We start from the raw sequence: 19,989 nt of genomic DNA on the forward strand, positions 1-19,989 counted from the left end.
TTAATTTAACAGCTTCAAAACAGTGAAATGAGAGATGGAGGTGACATGGACTTACCCTCAATACATGTTCACAGAACCTTTCAGAACCCTGCAGTCTTTAATCATGAGATCATCTACACTGAAAAACTGAATTCAAATAACTATGCTTCAAAAAATCACCAAAGGACGTTACTGAGCAAAAAAAATGGAAAGATTCCATTACATTTAATGTTTTAATACATGTATTAATGTACAGTACAACAGTTAAGGTTCTATTATCAGAATACACTGTTTCTTGGCAGATTTAAAACTTAACATTTTTTTTTATAACATTCAATATACTGTGCAATACATTATTTAAGTTTGGTTTGTTTGAAGCAATAAAAACACAAGAAAAAAGACAAATAACAAATGTATCAAAGATATTTTGATACATTGATTGGAAAATAAAGACAATAAGATGAGGGAATTTCTTGACATAGTTATACATAAACAAAAATAGACTTATTTACACTGATTATATACAACACACCCAGGATTCCATAAAAATAGTGACCAACAAATGGAGTTTAATTGATTGGAAGAGACGAAGCAAACATGTAATCCAACCACTATTATGTTACAAAAGGTTGTTTATTATATTCTATTTGTATTTAGAGTAAATCTTTTTTTGGAAAAAAACAAGTCTTAATTTTATTAGATACCGCTTTAAATACTTACTGCTTTTAATATTTTCAAAATTCCTATTTTGCTCTTGTGCCAGCAGGTCATGTTTTTCTGCAGTGCATAAGAACACAGTACAGGGTCAAAGTTCAGACTAAAACAAAAATCAACAATCTGCATGTTTCTCTGACTAAAAACTGTTTTTGGTCAAAAATGGTGAGTTTTAGGGCATAAACAACCGCACACCGCTCTTATTACATAAGGATCAGCTGAGTCTTCAGTTATGACTTGTGCCTGTGACTCAGAAGAGCCTCGCTCCGTGTTTTCATGACTGGACCCTGTTTGAGTCTCTCTCCTCAGAATTTCTGTGGTGGTTCTGATTCCAGAACCTAACTGTGGACCAACTGGGTCAGGCGGAGCAGAAATATTGTGCATTGGATCTATAGAGGAATCAAAGACAGTCGGAATAACCAAACCGCCTGTGGGGGCTGTGACATTTTCAGCAGGCGTGATGTGTCCTGAGTAGAAGGGACAAGAACTTGCTATATAACCTTGTGAATTTTGGTTAATTGGATATAAAGAACCATGGATTGGATACACCAGATTGTAGCCACACCAATTATAAGTGTTAAATAGCATTTGCTGACCCCTGTGATCAGTATTCACAGGCATGTTGTGCCCTGAGAGGGAGGGATAAGAATGTGCTATATTACTTTGTGAATATGGGTAAGTCGGACAGGAATGACCATGATTTGGAGACTCTGGATTGCAGTGAGACCGACGATGAGGGTTTGATAGCATTTGCTGACCCCTGCGATCAGTATTCACAGGCATGTTGTGCCCTGAGAAGGAGGGATAAGAATATGCAGTATGACTTTGTGAATTTTGGTAAGTCGGACAGGAATGACCATGGTTTGGAGACTCTGGATTGTAGCTAGACTCATAGTGATTGCTAGATAATATTTGCTGACCCCTGCGTTCTTTTTTCACAGGCGTGTTTGTGAGAACATCTTCATGTGTCTGCCTGTCAGTCAAAGTCAATTCCTTTACAGATTTTGTCAAATGGCTCACTGGATCAGAGTTTGGTGGAGCTGTGTGCACAGGCGTCATCTCTGTGCTGTTTTGGTCCACATGACAATCTTGTGAAGCATTGATAAATCCAGATGTTGCATTCTGCTGAAGGATTTTTGGGGGCTCGGTTTGGTGATGTAATCGGTCACAGGAACTGTATGACTCTCTTGTTTTTTCCACATTAGATCTGTTGGTTCTTTCCTTTCTGTCTTCAGATGAACTCGCAGGACGATTTAAAGTTGCTTCATATCGGCCATCTCTTTCGGACGTACGTTCATCGTTGTGTTTGTGTTGTTGATCATCAGTTTCTCCATTATATTTTCTTTTGGGTAATACATCCAAAATGACTTCATTTTGTGTTCTCTTTGTTATCTCTTTGTAATCACATTTTTTTCCTGAACTTTGATTTTGTAAGCTAACTGACATGGAAGAACGATATAATGTTCCAGAGTGCTGAACAGAACCAGAACCATCATCATCACATCCATCATTTGTCAGAGTAGTTCCTCCAGTTTGTGGAAGCTGCACATTATTTCTCTGTTCGTTTCCAGCATCTCTGCTGTCATCCCTCTGTTGAATACATGAGTTCTTCCTGCTCCCTGCATCATAATCCACACTCGTGCTTGAGGGCCCCTCTCTGCTTTGACCCTGGCCATCATTGACTAAACCTTCAAAATGTTTCACTAAATGTTTGAAATCTTCTCTTTGAACTTCTGCCATCTCCCTGTTGATGTTGCTCTGGATACTTCCTCTACCTGTCTGATTTCCAGGAGAGATCTGGCTTTCAGTGGATTTGTTGTTGCTTTGTTGCTCATGCAGTGTTGATCCTCTCCTGTTCTCTTTATCACCTTCCTGACTCCTCTCTGAAGATCTCGGTCTGTATTCACTTTGCCTACCACTGCTCTGTTTTGAAGTCGTATAAAGGTCATATATGGTCAAACGTTTTGCAGCTTGTGCTTGGTCTTCTGGCTTGTTTTTTTCATCTTTTTGTTTGTCAACACTCATCTTCGTCTGATCTCTTAAATCGTCTTCTTTCTTCAAACTCATCTTCGTCTGATCTCTATAGTCGTCTTCTTTCTTCAAACTCATCTTCGTCTGACCTCTATAGTCGTCTTCTTTCTTCAAACTCATCTTCGTCTGATCTCTATAGTCGTCTTCTTTCTTCAAACTCATCTTCGTCTGATCTCTATAGTCGTCTTCTTTCTTCAAACTCATCTTTGTCTGATCTCTCAAGTCGTCTTCTTTCTTCAAACTCATCTTTGTCTGATCTCTATAGTCGTCTTCTTTCTTCAAACTCATCTTCGTCTGACCTCTATAGTCGTCTTCTTTCTTCAAACTCATCTTCGTCTGATCTCTATAGTCGTCTTCTTTCTTCAAACTCATCTTCGTCTGATCTCTCAAGTCGTCTTCTTTCTTCAAACTCATCTTCGTCTGATCTCTCAAGTCGTCTTCTTTCTTCAAACTCATCTTCGTCTGATCTCTCAAGTCGTCTTCTTTCTTCAAACTCATCTTTGTCTGATCTCTATAGTCGTCTTCTTTCTTCAAACTCATCTTCGTCTGACCTCTATAGTCGTCTTCTTTCTTCAAACTCATCTTCGTCTGATCTCTCAAGTCGTCTTCTTTCTTCAAACTCATCTTCGTCTGATCTCTATAGTCGTTTTCTTTCTTCAAACTCATCTTCGTCTGATCTCTCAAGTCGTCTTCTTTCTTCAAACTCATCTTTGTCTGATCTCTATAGTCGTCTTCTTTCTTCAAACTCATCTTTGTCTGATCTCTATAGTCGTCTTCTTTCTTCAAACTCATCTTCGTCTGATCTCTCAAGTCGTCTTCTTTCTTCAAACTCATCTTCGTCTGATCTCTATAGTCGTTTTCTTTCTTCAAACTCATCTTCGTCTGATCTCTCAAGTCGTCTTCTTTCTTCAAACTCATCTTTGTCTGATCTCTATAGTCGTCTTCTTTCTTCAAACTCATCTTCGTCTGATCTCTCAAGTCGTCTTCTTTCTTCAAACTCATCTTCGTCTGATCTCTATAGTCGTCTTCTTTCTTCAAACTCATCTTCGTCTGATCTCTCAAGTCGTCTTCTTTCTTCAAACTCATCTTCGTCTGATCTCTATAGTCGTCTTCTTTCTTCAAACTCATCTTCGTCTGATCTCTATAGTCGTCTTCTTTCTTCAAACTCATCTTCGTCTGACCTCTATAGTCGTCTTCTTTCTTCAAACTCATCTTCGTCTGACCTCTATAGTCGTCTTCTTTCTTCAAACTCATCTTCGTCTGACCTCTATAGTCGTCTTCTTTCTTCAAACCTGTCTTTGTCTGATCTTCATAGTCTTCTACTTTTTTCCCACTCATCTTCCTCTGATCTTTCAAGTCATCTTCTCTCTCCACACTAATAAATTTCTCCTCTTCCTTCTCCTCCATTTCTCGTCTTTCTGCACTTTCACAGCTCTGTGCCATTTCACAGTTCGTCTCACTTTTTACAGTCTCCTCATCACATTTGTGTGGTTTGTTTGTTTCACTTCTGTGTGTTTCCAGGGATTCAGATACGCTCCCCTTGTTATTTTCTTCATTCAACGCGTCCTCTGCAGAAACTGAAGTTCACCCACAAGAAAGAAAAAAGGACATTTAAAAAAAAAACCTTATCTCTTAGACATTCAGAAAAATACCAAAAGGAGAATGTTTGAGATCTCACTTTTCCTGTAGAACAGCAGATAAGCACTGTGGAATCTAGTGGGATCAACATGATCAACATCATTAACATAGTTATGCAGAGTGAAATAAAGAAACTGCGGAAACTTACGTCTCCTTTTTATCCAGTTGGTAAAACTGATAGAAACTCTGCAAAACAATGTGGATAGCTTTAATAAATAAATAAAGTGTGAAATACAATCGGTCTTTTAGACAAAAGAACTAAACATGACGTACATCAACTCTACTGTCATTGAAGTTGTACCATCTCTTATCCTCCTGGGACTGGATTGTTGCAGTGTAATGTCCAGATTTCAAATTACCATGATGTTCCACAAATGCATACAGCTCATATGTCTGGTTCTGGGAAAATAAAATAAAAATAAGGTATAAATGACATAAGCAACAATAAAATAAACACAACAGGTTATGCAGTTTACCTGGATCTCTAGATATTCAGGAATCTCCACTCTGCGTTTCACTTTGAAGTAGCACTTATTACTGTAATCAAACTTAAATCTCTTCAGCAGCAGCGTCAGAACTTCAGGATGGTGCTTCAGTTCAAGTTTCTGATTGAAAACAAAGGAATAAACATCATTTGTACTGGATTGCTCTATTTGTACCCTTTTTGTTGAAAGAATACTGTGAAAAAGAAATTTACACATTTGGACAAATTAAAAGTCCTGCTATTTCTTACTTTCTTGTTACCTGTTTTAGTCTCTTTATTTGTTAAAAGTTCTAAACTAAAGTTATTAAAGTTAAGTTACTAAAGTTATTAACCCTGTTGGATATTACTTAATAAAAACAACAATAAAAAGAGTTAAAAAATATCAATACTTTTGATAAAAAATGGAAAAATATAGCTTTAAAAATAAAACATTATATATTTTTTTAACCCCAAAGGCCATGAATACAAATAATCAAAATAAAAATCAACAAATCAAATGTAATAATAATAGAAACTCACAATTGTAGAGTCGGTTTTGGCATTACAGTCCCCACAGAACAGCTGGTCCGGACCACTGACCTCTGACGGACAGAAGTATTGACTGAGGCCGTCCTCCTATAACATCCATTACTATTACAGCATGAGTTAAAGACAGTCACAGCTTTAATTGTCTACGAATGTAACCAAAGTGAAACAAGGAAGCTCGTAAAAAGGATAGATGTGATCATGAGACACGTGATCAGTTGCGCAGCAACTAAAATGTGTTCTGTTACATATTAATTCATAGATATGTATAGAAATGGGATCTGGGACTGTTTTATATTAATTCATGTGCTATTGTCAAGCATGAACTTTTCTGCACTCAATTAAGTGACCGCTTCATGGCAGCATTGTGTTGCAAACTGTTAAATCCCGTGTTATGTCAAAAGCTGGGTTTTGGCACCAGCAGTTTATTTGAGAACTTATTGTTTAGTCTGAATAATTTGTATTTCATGCAACCTCCTTCTGTTCTATTAGTTCAGATCTACTTGGTCTATTTTTATGTATTTCAGATTTGGTTTGAACAGAATCACTGGATCACCAGACAATGACATGTCAGAGTAATGTGATGATGGAAACAAACACACTGGTCCAACTGTCATCACCTGCTGTGGGTTAACACTTTTATTTAAACCAGAAATATATCAGCAGGAAATCAGCTGCTTCCCCACAGCTACACTTTGGCTGTGAGAAACAGAACGTTAAGAAATAATCCAGGAATTGTCATTTTACATCTTTAAAATTTGTGTTATAGTACAGAAAAAAGTATTTAGCTCCAACAAACAAGCAAAATTTCTGGTCCTCACAGACCTGTAACTTCTTCTTTAACAAGCTTTTCTATACTCCACGAGTTACCTTTAGAAATGTAAAAAGCTTGGACTGACATCTGTATAAAGCACACCTGTCCACGCCCTTAAAAGGTCAGACTGTAACCTCTCCACCATGACCTTTGACTGTGTATGGAACTGAACTGAGTGAGTGTGACGTCACCTATAGAAAATGGCCTATTTCCGGCTGCAACAAAATTATGTCAAAGGGGTCTAAATTATTTGTGATATCAGTAGAAGTCTATAGGATTTTGGCGTTTTATGGCCAGTGGTTTCTCCCTGTTTGGAGCACGAGGGAGAGGGGTCACTCAGTCCAGTTCTTATGCAACATCCATTACTAAGACCAAAGAGCTGTCAAAGGACACCAGGGACAAGATTGTACACCTGAACAAGATGTGGTTGAGCCAATCAAATCCCTTCTGTCATCACCAACCAGTGATACATTCATTGGAAAATATTTAGGTTGCCCTTTCTCTGAAAGATTTTGGAGAAAGTGGTTTACTTCCTGTTAAAATCATTTCTTAATAGGAATCGTGTCTTGGAAAAGTTTCAGTCCGACTTTAAAATCCTGCACATCAAAGAATCAGCGCTGCTGAGGGTTTTTAATTATACTTTTCAGGCAACTGATGATGGGAACTGTATTGTCCTTCTGCTGGATTGGTCCATGGCATTCGATACTGTGGACCACAATATCCTACTTTCCAAGTTGGAAGATTTGATTGGGGTTGAAGGTACTGCACTCAACTGGCTCAGCCAGAGTAAGCCAGTTGTCCTTCTCACGTCTCAACTGGTCCAGAACCCTGCTGCTCCGGATCTCGTTGGACCGTGTAAGAGGGACCCCCCCCCCCCCCCCCCCCCGCCCCCATCCTGGCTACTCTTCACTGGCTGTCTGTGAATTTTAGAGTTCATCTTAAGATTCTTTTATTTGTTTTTAAATCTTTAAATTAATGCATTAAATCTTTAGTTGTGCACCGCCATACCTCTCTGAGCTTCTTAACCCAGTACCTCAGATCAGCCGTACTGAGGTCCAAGAGGAAGCTCAGGGCGGGACGAGCATTTTCAATCTGTGCATCGAAGCTGTGGATTGCTTTGCCACTGACCATTTGGCAGACATCCTCACTGTTCATTTTTAAAAAGCTTATCAAGACCTATTTTTATATCCAGACCTTTGACACAGCCAGAGACTCTGCTCTGCTGGTGTGCTCTACTGTTTGGCTTTTGCTTTATGTCTTTATGACACTTGTTTACACTTTTTATTGTTTTAACCTCTTAGTTGTCGTTTTTAATATCTTTGAGCTTTTAACCTTACTTCACTGCGGTCATTTTAAGGCACCATATAAATAAACTTGAAAGCATTAGGATTTTGTTTTTGATCACATGCTTATTTTGTTCACCATTATTCAAACAAATTCTTTAAAAATCAAACAATATGATTCCCTGAATTGTTTTTCACACTCTGTCTCTCACAGTTGAAGTGTACCTATGAACATTGCACAATCAGTGACTCACAAATACATACATACTGTATGTATGTAAATCAAAATCTCAGGTAATTAGAGAAATTCAATCCTGTTTTGCAGGACACAGAAGTGTCAGCTAAAGCTAAAGCAGTGCTCCCCAACCCCGGGCAGGGGACCGGTACCGGTCCGTGGGTCATTTGGAACCGGGCTGCACAGAAAACATAAAATAACTTACATGACTTCCGTTTTATTTATTTCAGAATCTGAAAGATGTTTTATTTTTGAAAAATTGCCTGATTCTCTGTTACATCCGTTTATGTCACTCTTGACGCAGGCCAATTCGCTCGTCTCGGTCAGCTAAAATAAAACTCAGGAACTACCAAAAGGAATAAAAAACAAACGTCTTTGGAAAGTTTCTTTGCCAAGGGGAAAAGGCCCAGCCAGGAGACAGAAAAGGAACATTCGACTTCCAAAAAAAGAAAGCTACATTTAATAGACACTATCAGGAGTCCTACTTAAAATACGGATTTATCCCAACGGAAGATTCCCTCGAACCATTCAGCATTGTGGTGAGTCGGATTTCCATGCACTTATTTTGAAGGCATGTTTAAACGTTATCATAGCGATTAGCGACCAGAGAGTGTTGTGGGTAGAGAGGACGTTGCTCATGTCATAATTCGTGCTTATTGTTATGTTTAGAAAATACCACAGTTTTCATGAAGGTCATATCATATCACTTTGTTGTATTGTAATGTCTGTCAAGTGCACGTTTGGTCTGCTGTCGGAGTTCCACAGGCTGCAGGGGTTACTGTCGGAGCTGGCATCACAGGGAATTAAATCAATCCCCTTTGCCTGCTTTGGTCATAATAGGGTTGAGCACAGGTGTTTCTTTTTGCCTACAGGTCCTTTCATCTGGCAGTTATGTTGTTTCACCCTTAGTTATTTCTTCCTGTTATGTTTACTTCTTTTTAGCACCATGAGTGTGGGAAGGGGAGAGGATGATGACACCTGTGCATGTACAATGTTTAGCGTGTCAAACTAAAAGTGCAGAGTACGTCTTATCACGTGTCTCTGCCTTTATTGCAGCGTTGCTGCAGCGCATGTCCGCCACATATAACATACCGGTCTGAGAGAATTTTGTCAGACATCAAACCGGTCCGTGGCGCAATAAAGGTTGGGGACCGCTGAGCTAAAGTACATTTCCTGTATTTGGGAGTCACTTTGCTTAAAACAAATCCAACATGATCAAAATAAAAAAAAAGTGATAGTATTGTGAACATTATGTAACAAAACGATTCCTCACAACTTTGTACTCCGCCTCAGAATCCACCAGTTCCAGAGGAAGACTCCAGCATGGATTATCATCACATGTCTCAGTGTTGCATTTGCAGCATTTGCTCTTGACTGTCAGCACACCCTGAAATATCTGCAATGAAAGAAAGCAAAGCTCACACACATGTCCTCCTCCTTCCACCCTGGAGCCAGTTAGACATATTTTGATAAACCTTGAATTTATATGCTTAACATTGCCTTGCATAAGTTGAAGTTTCTTAAGCTTTGGAGGATTTATTACTTTTGTGTATTGACAGCCAAGTAGACAGTGGGCGTGTCGTTTGTTTGTACGGAGAGACTGGACGCTGATGTTTTAAAGCGTCAAGCGCAGCGTAATTGTAACCTTGCACCTGAGAGTGAAACACTCTTTTGACCATCTTGTATGTTTTTTTATACTCTAAATCACAATGTACATAGATGCTGCAAACTCAATAAACGAATGATTGAAAGAATCAAAGAAGTAGGTGTGTGAAGATGCCGGAGAGGTGCTATCTGCGGAGGTGGAGGAGTTTGCTCCAACCATTGACCGTATAGAACTGGACTGAGTGACCCCTCCACCTGGGCATTCCAAACAGGAAATACCCAAAGTAGCCAAAATCCCATAGACTCCTATAGAGAAATCAACAGCTATTACTAAGTCATTCTATTTGTTAGAATAAACCTTCTTGCTCTGATACTTTTTTTTTCTTTTTTAACATGTTATTGCTTTCTGTAGTGTAAGTTGTTCAAGTTGTAAACTGGCCAATCACTGGCATCAGATTGGCGCTACAACAAAAATATCATGAAAAACAAATGATTAGCAGGAACATGTTAGGAAAAGGTAGTAGAGAAAGAATAGTTATTTTGACTCAATAGAAGTCTATGGGATTTTGGCTTTATGGGACCCGCGGGTACTTCCTATTTGGAACATGAAGATGGAGGGGTTGCTCAGTCCAGTTCTCATTTACTGTTGATGGTTAAAATAGGACTGAACTAACTTGATTTTGTTGGAGCCAGAAGTAAACCATTTCCTATTGTCAAGGTGCAGGGTGGCTCGAGAGCCGGTTGGACCCAGACGCAGAGGCGGAGGCATGAGGATCAGGGGCAAAGGGGTTTAATGCGAAACACAAACGAAAAGCGCTGCAGAGCAGGATCTCAGAACTGAAACATAACTCACTGTGACGTGGCAAGAGAACAAGGAACTTGGCATGACAAGACGAGAACACCAGAACAGGAACACTAATGGACCAACACAGGAGGAAGGCAGAGACAAGACTTAAATACAGACAGGGCAGACAAGACACAGGTGGACACGATCAGGGCTGATGGGGACCAAAGGAAGTAAAACTCAAGAAAACAGACAAGACAGGAGACTTTCAAAATAAAACAGGAAACAGAAACAAGACAGAACAAGGACCAAAAACAAGACAAGTTCAAATCATGACAGTACCCCCCCCCTCAAGGAACCGCTCCGAGGTTCCAAAAGTCACATGAGGGGGGGGCCCCGGAGGATAAACCTCGACGGGCACAAGAGTCCAGAGGACGGCCGGGGGTCCGTGCCGTCCGGCGAGGCAGGTCCGGAGGACGGCCGGGGGGCCCAGAGGTCCGGCGAGGCAGGTCCGGAGGACGGCCGGGGGGCCGAGCGGTCCGGCGAGGCAGGTCCGGAGGACGGCCGGGGGGCCGAGCGGTCCGGCGAGGCAGGTCCGGCATGAGATGCGTGGAGGCGTCGTCAGGCTTGGAGGCGTCGTCAGGCTTGGAGGCGTCGTCAGGCTTGGAGGCGTCGTCAGGCTTGGAGGCGTCGTCAGGCTTGGAGGCGTCGTCAGGCTTGGAGGCGTCGTCAGGCTTGGAGGCGTCGTCAGGCTTGGAGGCGTCGTCAGGCTTGGAGGCGTCGTCAGGCTTGGAGGCGTCGTCAGGCTTGGAGGCGTCGTCAGGCTTGGAGGCGTCGTCAGGCTTGGAGGCGTCGTCAGGCTTGGAGGCGTCGTCAGGCTTGGAGGCGTCGTCAGGCTTGGAGGCGTCGTCAGGCTTGGAGGCGTCGTCAGGCTTGGAGGCGTCGTCAGGCTTGGAGGCGTCGTCAGGCTTGGAGGCGTCGTCAGGCTTGGAGGCGTCGTCAGGCTTGGAGGCGTCGTCAGGCTTGGAGGCGTCGTCAGGCTTGGAGGCGTCGTCAGGCTTGGAGGCGTCGTCAGGCGTGGAGGCGTCGTCAGGCGTGGAGGCGTCGTCAGGCGTGGAGGCGTCGTCAGGCGTGGAGGCGTCGTCAGGCGTGGAGGCGTCGTCAGGCGTGGAGGCGTCGTCAGGCGTGGAGGCGTCGTCAGGCGTGGAGTCGTCAGGCGTGGAGTCGTCAGGCGTGGAGTCGTCAGGCGTGGAGTCGTCAGGCGTGGAGTCGTCAGGCGTGGAGTCGTCAGGCGTGGAGTCGTCAGGCGTGGAGTCGTCAGGCGTGGAGTCGTCAGGCGTGGAGTCGTCAGGCGTGGAGTCGTCAGGCGTGGAGTCGTCAGGCGTGGAGTCGTCAGGCGTGGAGTCGTCAGGCGTGGAGTCGTCAGGCGTGGAGTCTGGCGGGTCGGGCCAGCAGTCAGGCTCTGGCGGGTCGGGCCAGCAGTCAGGCTCTGGCGGGTCGGGCCAGCAGTCAGGCTCTGGCGGGTCGGGCCAGCAGTCAGGCTCTGGCGGGTCGGGCCAGCAGTCAGGCTCTGGCGGGTCGGGCCAGCAGTCAGGCTCTGGCGGGTCGGGCCAGCAGTCAGGCTCTGGCGGGTCGGGCCAGCAGTCAGGCTCTGGCGGGTCGGGCCAGCAGTCAGGCTCTGGCGGGTCGGGCCAGCAGTCAGGCTCTGGCGGGTCGGGCCAGCAGTCAGGCTCTGGCGGGTCGGGCCAGCAGTCAGGCTCTGGCGGGTCGGGCCAGCAGTCAGGCTCTGGCGGGTCGGGCCAGCAGTCAGGCTCTGGCGGGTCGGGCCAGCAGTCAGGCTCTGGCGGGTCGGGCCAGCAGTCAGGCTCTGGCGGGTCGGGCCAGCAGTCAGGCTCTGGCGGGTCGGGCCAGCAGTCAGGCTCTGGCGGGTCGGGCCAGCAGTCAGGCTCTGGCGGGTCGGGCCAGCAGTCAGGCTCTGGCGGGTCGGGCCAGCAGTCAGGCTCTGGCGGGTCGGGCCAGCAGTCAGGCTCTGGCGGGTCGGGCCAGCAGTCAGGCTCTGGCGGGTCGGGCCAGCAGTCAGGCTCTGGCGGGTCGGGCCAGCAGTCAGGCTCTGGCGGGTCAGGCGTGGAGCCGAGCTCAGGCGGGTCAGGCGTGGAGCCGAGCTCAGGCGGGTCAGGCGTGGAGCCGAGCTCAGGCGGGTCAGGCGTGGAGCCGGAAATGGGGACCGGTCGGGGTTCCGGCGGAACCCCCCTGGAAGCCGGGACGGGTCGGGGTGCAGGCGGCAACCCCCTGGGAGCCGGGACGGGTCGGGGTGCAGGCGGCAACCCCCTGGGAGCCGGGACGGGTCGGGGTGCAGGCGGCAACCCCCTGGGAGCTGGGATGGGTCGGGGTGCGTCCGGGACCACCACTGAACGTGGTTGTGGTGCATCCGGGACCACCACCGGAACATGACGGGGATGGGGTGCATCTGGCACCACCACTGGAAAGCGATGTGGTGCGTGCCGGACCACCTCTGGAACAGGAAGGGGACGGCGGGGACGACGGCGACGACCCCCCCTCAGGGCAAGACGGCTCCCTGTGAAGTCCAGGTGGCTCCCACTCCAGGCATACGAGGCAAACTGGGCCTGATCGAAAACCCAGTAAGACCTCGTGCGCTCGGCTTCCTGACAATAAGCCTCTAGGAGCTGCATGTCCCGCTCTGCTGGGTCCAAAAAATATGGTTGGTCCATTCTGTCAAGGTGCAGGGTGGCTCGAGAGCCGGTTGGACCCAGACGCAGAGGCGGAGGCATGAGGATCAGGGGCAAAGGGGTTTAATGCGAAACACAAACGAAAAGCGCTGCAGAGCAGGATCTCAGAACTGAAACATAACTCACTGTGACGTGGCAAGAGAACAAGGAACTTGGCATGACAAGACGAGAACACCAGAACAGGAACACTAATGGACCAACACAGGAGGAAGGCAGAGACAAGACTTAAATACAGACAGGGCAGACAAGACACAGGTGGACACGATCAGGGCTGATGGGGACCAAAGGAAGTAAAACTCAAGAAAACAGACAAGACAGGAGACTTTCAAAATAAAACAGGAAACAGAAACAAGACAGAACAAGGACCAAAAACAAGACAAGTTCAAATCATGACACCTATAGGTGATGTCACTCACTCTCCCCAGTTCTTAAACACAGTCAATGGGTCCTACACACCCGTCTTGTATTTAACGTAAAGATCATACCTGAGCCGCTTCTTGATTTGTCATGTTTCTCAGAATTTTCTCAAAGCATTCAGCAGCATCAGCTTGAACAAACCCTTCAGAGGATAAAAAAATACAAACTCTTTAGTTCAAATTGTTCTACAATGTCTGTATAGTATATTAAGCTAAATTCCAGGCATATTAACTGACTTTCATGAAGACACAATGACTTAATAAGGTCAAAATAACTTTAATTCAACAACGTACCTTGAACGTTGAATCTTTAACTTTCTATGTTAAGAAATTTGACTATTACAACAGAAAATTCCACTAAAAGTGATTCATTTTACCATCAGTGATTCCCAGCGCCTTCGTGATTTTATAAGTATAGCAGTCATATTCCTTCAGCTCATCAAAAAGCTCCTTTAGACGACGATCTAGGGATCCGGAGTGACTTCTGTGTGGACCATAAACACAACATGAGAAACAGTTCTGAGGGTTAATGGGAAGATTGTCCTGCGCGTGCGCGACAAACCTCTGGAGGGCTTCTCTGAAGTCTGTGGTCATGAAGAGGACCTGCAGGACGCTGTTCAGGTAGCAGGTCGCTCCCTGGTTCAACAACCCCTTATAAGGAATACCTTCATGCTCTAGCACAGCCATAAAGGTGGTTTTTAAAGTCACGAAAAAATGTCGGAAAATATAAATAAATCTTTTATTCGTTCTTCTTACCGGTAGTTTGTTTGCGCCATGATGAAAACATTTTGGTTTCTTTGACAGATTAATAGTTTTTCCCCCGAAGAAATATTTCTAAAAACTGACAATATAGAGATTAATTAATGAAAACAAGTACACAAGAGTTTAGGAAATGTTAAAGCTTACCTGAAAATTAATGAGAAAAGCATTGAAAGCTGAGCAGTTGAACAACTTTAGAGATAAATGTATCAAAATCACCGAACGGAGCGGTTTCTATTCTGTTTTATGACACGCCCCTGTTGTGGTGCGTTCACGGACACACAAAAACTTACGGACTTCCACAAAAAGCTTTTCTAGATTTATTTGATACTAATTAAAATCAAATCTGGTAATAGCAGACATACAGGAGCTTTGGCTAATTTCTGTTAAAAAATTAAATCAAATAAAAGCCTAAAACACACAACAAGCGTTCTGAATTTCCACTTTTTTTCAGGACAGACCTTATCATATTTAAACTGCCGGTGAAGACGAAGATGATCAGTTTCGTTTGTGGGAAAGTGTGTTTGTGTGTATGTACAGTCACAGTAGATGAATTCCTGTAAATGCTGAAACCTTCTGATTGAAAGTTAAGTGACCCCTCATCCCGGTGACTCAGAAAAACCAGTTTGTAGACATGAGTTTCCATTTCTCAGGAGACAATAACTTAATTTTAATTCATTTTTTAAAATGGAATAGCTGTTTTAACCTTGAAGTCCCAGCGCCATTTATTTTTATTTATCTTTGACAGGACCCCAGTTAAGCAGAATTAACTACTGTATTCATATAACTCAAAATGTGATTTCCCTGTATGTGTATGCCTGTCTGAAGAGGTTGAAGCAGTTTTTTTGGGCCTGTTTCTTTTAAAAACCTCTAAAAATGTTTCAGAGAAAGAAACATTCTCTATAACATACTGAAATACACTATATTATATACTGAAAGTATTGTGCACTATGCAAACTAGTGAACTAATGCAATAATGAAAGGACAAAGTTCAGAGAACGATAGCAGGGAACATGCAGATAAGATAAAACAGGCCTGTTTAGCTTTCTCTTTTCTTTTTGAAGCAAATTATGATCTTCAGTGACAGTTTGTGCAAAATTAACATATGGAAACATTTGGTATCAATATTAGTTTTTATTACAAAGGATCAATCAGAAAAGAATGCATCATTTTAGCAATGTAATATCATGGCAGAACAAAAAAACCTAATGTACTTTAATACACATATTTTTATACAGATAAATTCAATCAAAGTTTTGATTTAGTTATTGAAATAAATAAACATTTCAAATTACAACAAGTACGTCCAGGGATGATATAACACAAAAATTGATTGACATGATTTAAAAAAAAAGTGGTTTGTGGACAACAATAAGAGTCATGTTGACATGAAAAATTTTACTTATCTTCATCTTGTGGTAACAAGACCCCTTTGAAAGATCACATGCTTTTGTTTATATTTTCCTTTTTTGTCTTTTTTCATTGATCCTTTTCTTTTCCCTGAGTTTAGAGCTTCTGATTTTTTCAAAGCCCCATCGTTCTTCTCATCAAAGCTCTGAGTTTCTGTGCTACTCTGTAGTTTTCCTCTGAGGTCATTGGCACTTTGTCCTGGGGGTTCTGGTGATTCCAGACTGAGTTTAGTCAAATTAGCAGCTAAAACATCCACGTCTGGAGTCACTTGGATAGAAGCAGAAGCTTCATCTTCAGTCTTGAATGCATCCTTTTCTTGTTCCGTACGTTCTTCTGCTCTGTCTGAACTAAGATCGTTTAGAGTGGCTTTACCTGGATCTTCTATTTTACTGATCTGATCTGATCCGATGGTTCTATCACTCCCTTCGTATGGGCCTTTGCTTCTTTCTGTCATCTTTTCGTCTAGTCTCAGTTCCTCCTCACTCTTCTCATCCATTTTCTGTGGGTCTGCCCCGCACTGCTCCTCAGGTGAGGCCTCCTCATTATCTTTTGGGACACTGGCTTTTACGTCACTGCTGTGGGTAGGTGTGGAGTCTTTAAAAGTAGACATGTCACTTCTTTCTAAAAACAAGTGATCTCGTTCATCTTCTTTACTCTTTTCTTTCTCTTTCACCTCATTTTCAATGGGCACCTGTGCTTCTTTAGGCTGGAGGTTCTCTCCTGTGTTTGGATTCTTCTCAGCCGTGTCCCCTTCCCCCTCACTATGAAGACCTGCCGACTCTCTTTTTGTTATTTTTTGTTCTTCACCTCTTTTTCTGTTTTCTTCCATCTGTTCTGCAGGAGAACTAGACAGTTCACAGTTGTTGCACTCCAGGCCCTGATCAGGTTTTTCTTTTTCATCTTTTTTATCAAAAACTATTTGTTTGTGGTCAAAGTTTGACCCTGTTTGAGCTTTTTCTATCTTTATAACTTTTGGAGAAGCAGGTTCTAAATCATTGTCCTTTGCTCCAGATCGTTTCCCCCGTTTCGATTTTTTTGGGCTCTTTGTTCTGTCATTATCAGGTGCATTCCTGTTATCAGTGGTTCTTCTCATTGTCGTCTCCTGGTTGTTGCTGGACTTAACATCCTGGTCACGACAGGGTTTGTCTTCAGCTTCAGGTTTGGACATTTCAGAGGTGTCTACTGTTGTAGTGTCTTCAGCTGAAAGATTTGAATGAAAGATAAATCAGAAAAAGTCTTGACATCATTCAAATGATTCATTTTACAAGAAACATTTCTTACTTTTCCTGTAAAACAGCAGATAAGCGGTCTGGGAGCTAGAAAGACAGATTTAAACACTTAGTTGTCATCTTAGTCAAACACAGGTATATAATTAATATGAGAACAGTTTTTTTGTTGTTTTCAAGGAGTTTTTTGTTCTCACATGTAAAAAACATATTTAAAAAAACATGGCTCACTGATTTTATTCAGATTTGCTCTGCAAAAACTTAATCTTAAAGAAAATACCCTTGTTTCAACAAAAATTGTCTTATTTTCTGTTTTTTAATAGCATACCAAACTAAGTTTAAGAAAATAAGACTAAGTCATTGTATATTTTTGTTAAACTAAGACTTTTTACCCTGTTGGCAGATTTTTTGCTTATTCAAAGAAATCTTTTCTAATTTTAAGAATTTCTGACATATCTAAGTACAGTGTGATTATTTTTGATCAAAGGGATTCAAAATAACTTTATCTAAAAAATTGAGAGAAAAGTCAATTTTAATAAAAGACAGTTCTGCAGAAAAGGACTACATATTTTTATGTTTTAGAGTTTTGCCAAAAAACTGTTTACTGCTTGATCATGACAAGAATGAATATCTCTAATAGATAAAAACAATCTTTTCAAACATTTATAAAAAAAAATACTTACTTAATGTCATCCTGAATGTTTTTTTGCTGTAGTGCCTGCATAAGAAATGAACAAAATTGTGATTTTTTTTTTTGGTAACAATTAATCTTTTTTCTGCTCGTCTATTCATGCTAATACTTTTTTTTGTCGTAAAACGAAGTAAAATCTTTAATCTTACCGCTGTTACTGAAATGTCATTGAAGTGGTACCATCTGTTATCATCCTGGGCCCTGATGGTTGCGGTGTAATGTCCATGTCTCAGCTCTCCAGAGTGCTCCACCAAAGCATACAGCTCATACCCCTGACTCTGTGTACAATAGAAGAAGAGAATCAGCAACAGGAAGAAGAAAAGGTATTTCTGAAAGATTAATTGAGTGTTTTACCTGATCTCCATGGCGAGGTACCTGCAGGATGAGAGGAATCTGCACTCTGCGTTTGAGTTTCACATACTGCATGGTACTGCAGTCAAACTTGAATCTCTTCAGCAGCAGCGTCAAAACTTGAGGATGACGCTTCAGCTCACATTTCTGATTCAAATACAAGGAACATCAGGACATGTTTGGAGTTTCAATGAGGATCCATGAGAACATGCAGCAAATAGTATTCTGATTACTGTGGTGTCTAGGCACAAACATAATTGATGTTGTGCTTGGGTTTGCTTTAAAAACCACAACTGTCCTCAGAATCAGTGTCTTTATACGTACGCTGGTAGAATCAGTTTTAGCGTTGCACTGCTCACAATAAATCAGGTCATCTCCACTGATGCTGGACTCTCCAAGGAAACTTTTGATCCCCTCCGTCTGAACAAATGAAGATGTGGTTTAATTTTCAATAACACACACTATAGATAAAAAAAAACAGATCAAATCCACCTTAAAAATGTCTAATTATGTGATTTCAAAGTAAAATTGGTTTTTGGCTTTGTCTCACTTAAAGTTTTGACTGAAACCCCAGATGTGATGACATGTTGTGTTATCACAAATGCCAGAAACACTAAATGTTGAGCTTTAGCTGAAGAAATGTGGTACGAAAAAAAATTTCTTTTGGCAAAATTTTGAGTTTTACTGTTTGTTTGTTTTTTGCTCATTAACCAGAGCCAGGTCAAATTCTGGATTAGAAAATGCACATTAGTTGATGGAGTGAATGTATTTCAGTAAACTAGTAGATTTTATTTAGTCAACATTTTAGTACCTGTGCCTGTGAATTGTCGTTTTCAGTAGTTCCTCATCTAAAACAGCCAGCTGTTGCATCTGGTTCTACATGTATGTGTGCAAATCAACTAATAATTTTACTTTTGCTGTCATTTTTCTACCCATATTGACATAATCAAGATCAAACTCTTTGTTTAAAATAGCATCTGAGTTTTTGAATGCAATAGTGGAAATGGTCACTGACTAACTTTAAGCCACAAATAGCTTTATAAGGCCCACTTTTTTCAAAATGGCAACTTTTCTGTTAGTTTTAGTTCAATTCAATTTTCAGACTAAACTAAATGAGCATCCCTGCCCTATAGCTACCATTTTATTTTTCAGTTTCTTGTAGGTGATGTCATCCCTTTTTGGTGGGTGAGTTCACAATGTCTGAAATTGATTTTCACTGAGTGCTAGGTAAGCGACTATTGGTGAGTTTTTGTGTCCTGCACGTGTGCGTTTGTGGCAGGGGCAAAATTTTCACTCAAACGGTCAGTGAGAAAGAAGAATTGCCTAAATAAGCTAATCCTTGCAGTCCAGGACTACTGCTGGACATAAAACAAAAAGTTTCCATATTTGATTATGTGTACCAAAGAGTTTCATATGTTCTAACCACAGAATAGTCGTGTTTTTCTGGATCCATCAGAGTGAGCGGTAAACTCCAGAACAGGCTGCTGTCCTCAGAAACTCTTCTGCATTTGGAGCAGGTGCTCCTGTGAGTCAGCTCTCCTTTGAATATCTGAAATTTCATAAACACAAAGAAAAAAAATCAGTCACAGAGTTTGATTCTTTACTAATTTGTAGAGAAATCAAAATAATTTTCCGTTGTATGACCTGAGACGCTTTGAAACTGGTGCAATGTAAAATTTTTTCAAGACACTCAGCAGCATCCTGTTGTTCATGAACTGAAAACATGATGGACATGGAGTTGTATGAGTTTTGTTAATCATCAAAATGATAGTTATGAAACATAAAGCACGAACTATACCTCGGGTAATGCCCAGTTGTTTCGTTATGGCATAGGTGTTTGCTGAATTATTTTGTAAGTTCTCAAACAAGGAGGTGAGATGATGATCAATCATGTCAGGCTCAGAGGAACTACAGAAAAAAACACATGCTGGACGTGAGAAGCTTCTTAAAAAAACAAAACAAAAAAAGATCGAAGAGGAAGAAAGTTTTGGAACAGACCTGATGACAGCTTTCCTGAAGTCTTTGGTCATGAACAGAACCTGCAGAACACTGTTCAGGTAACAAGTTGCCCCCTGATTCCTTAAGCCATGATATCTGTTGTCTATAGAATCTGGTTGATCAATAATTTGTCTTTTCTTGTTTTTTCTACGCCCCATAACAAAACCACAAATCTTTAAACAATAATAGAAAATAACAACTATGGACCTTTAAAACAATCTCTGTCTCATCTGAACTGTGGATGAAGACTGAATTTATACTTTCTGTTTCTCGAGCTGCCGCTCCTTCGTGAATGCTGC

General features: G+C 42.0%; 2 protein-coding genes across 4 annotated transcripts; both read right to left on the minus strand.

Annotated features, from left to right (window-relative positions):
• Positions 1-172: 172 nt before the first annotated feature.
• On the minus strand, positions 173-14,289 carry LOC105356430 (uncharacterized). 2 transcript variants are annotated; one of them, XM_011487566.4, is made up of 12 exons: positions 14,162-14,289; positions 14,012-14,096; positions 13,818-13,929; positions 13,633-13,739; positions 13,325-13,398; positions 8,977-9,099; positions 5,366-5,461; positions 4,839-4,967; positions 4,636-4,761; positions 4,511-4,548; positions 4,403-4,437; positions 173-4,301 (listed from the first exon to the last, which is right to left on the minus strand). In XM_011487566.4, the coding sequence occupies exons 2-12, from the start codon at positions 14,040-14,042 to the stop codon at positions 850-852; spliced, it is 4,323 nt and encodes a 1,440-aa protein (XP_011485868.2). In that variant the 5' UTR covers positions 14,043-14,096; positions 14,162-14,289; the 3' UTR covers positions 173-849. The 2 variants fall into 2 exon arrangements, with proteins under 2 accessions (XP_011485868.2, XP_011485869.2); XM_011487567.4 differs by having other exon boundaries at positions 13,818-13,920; positions 14,162-14,288.
• An 839-nt stretch (positions 14,290-15,128) lies between these two features.
• LOC105356428 (ubiquitin carboxyl-terminal hydrolase 12A) lies at positions 15,129-19,980 on the minus strand. Of its 2 annotated transcripts, none has more exons than XM_011487562.4 (10): positions 19,691-19,971; positions 19,491-19,600; positions 19,337-19,407; positions 19,116-19,241; positions 18,017-18,112; positions 17,696-17,839; positions 17,491-17,619; positions 17,334-17,368; positions 16,706-16,740; positions 15,129-16,624 (listed from the first exon to the last, which is right to left on the minus strand). In XM_011487562.4, the coding sequence occupies exons 1-10, from the start codon at positions 19,846-19,848 to the stop codon at positions 15,423-15,425; spliced, it is 2,106 nt and encodes a 701-aa protein (XP_011485864.1). In that variant the 5' UTR covers positions 19,849-19,971; the 3' UTR covers positions 15,129-15,422. The 2 variants fall into 2 exon arrangements, with proteins under 2 accessions (XP_011485864.1, XP_078792889.1); XM_078936763.1 differs by having other exon boundaries at positions 16,208-16,624; positions 17,522-17,619; positions 19,691-19,980.
• Between the last annotated feature and the right edge of the window lie 9 nt (positions 19,981-19,989).

Source organism: Oryzias latipes, chromosome 18 (assembly GCF_053564925.1).
Source record: "Oryzias latipes strain Hd-rR chromosome 18, Olatipes_Hd-rR_3.1".
NCBI classification, from domain to species: domain Eukaryota; kingdom Metazoa; phylum Chordata; class Actinopteri; order Beloniformes; family Adrianichthyidae; genus Oryzias; species Oryzias latipes.

Coding starts and splice junctions, on each gene's coding strand:
- LOC105356430 (XM_011487566.4), bottom strand. CDS start 14,042: ATGTTTTCATCATGGCGCAAACAAACTACCG. Junction 13,399..13,632: donor GGCGCTGGGAATCACTGATG/GTAAAATGAATC, acceptor TATCCTCTGAAG/GGTTTGTTCAAGCTGATGCT. Junction 9,100..13,324: donor CAAATCAAGAAGCGGCTCAG/GTATGATCTTTA, acceptor CTTTCATTGCAG/ATATTTCAGGGTGTGCTGAC.
- LOC105356428 (XM_011487562.4), bottom strand. CDS start 19,848: ATGGGGCGTAGAAAAAACAAGAAAAGACAAATTATTGATCAACCAGAT. Junction 19,408..19,490: donor ACAACTGGGCATTACCCGAG/GTATAGTTCGTG, acceptor TCATGTTTTCAG/TTCATGAACAACAGGATGCT. Junction 17,620..17,695: donor TACCTCGCCATGGAGATCAG/GTAAAACACTCA, acceptor TATTGTACACAG/AGTCAGGGGTATGAGCTGTA.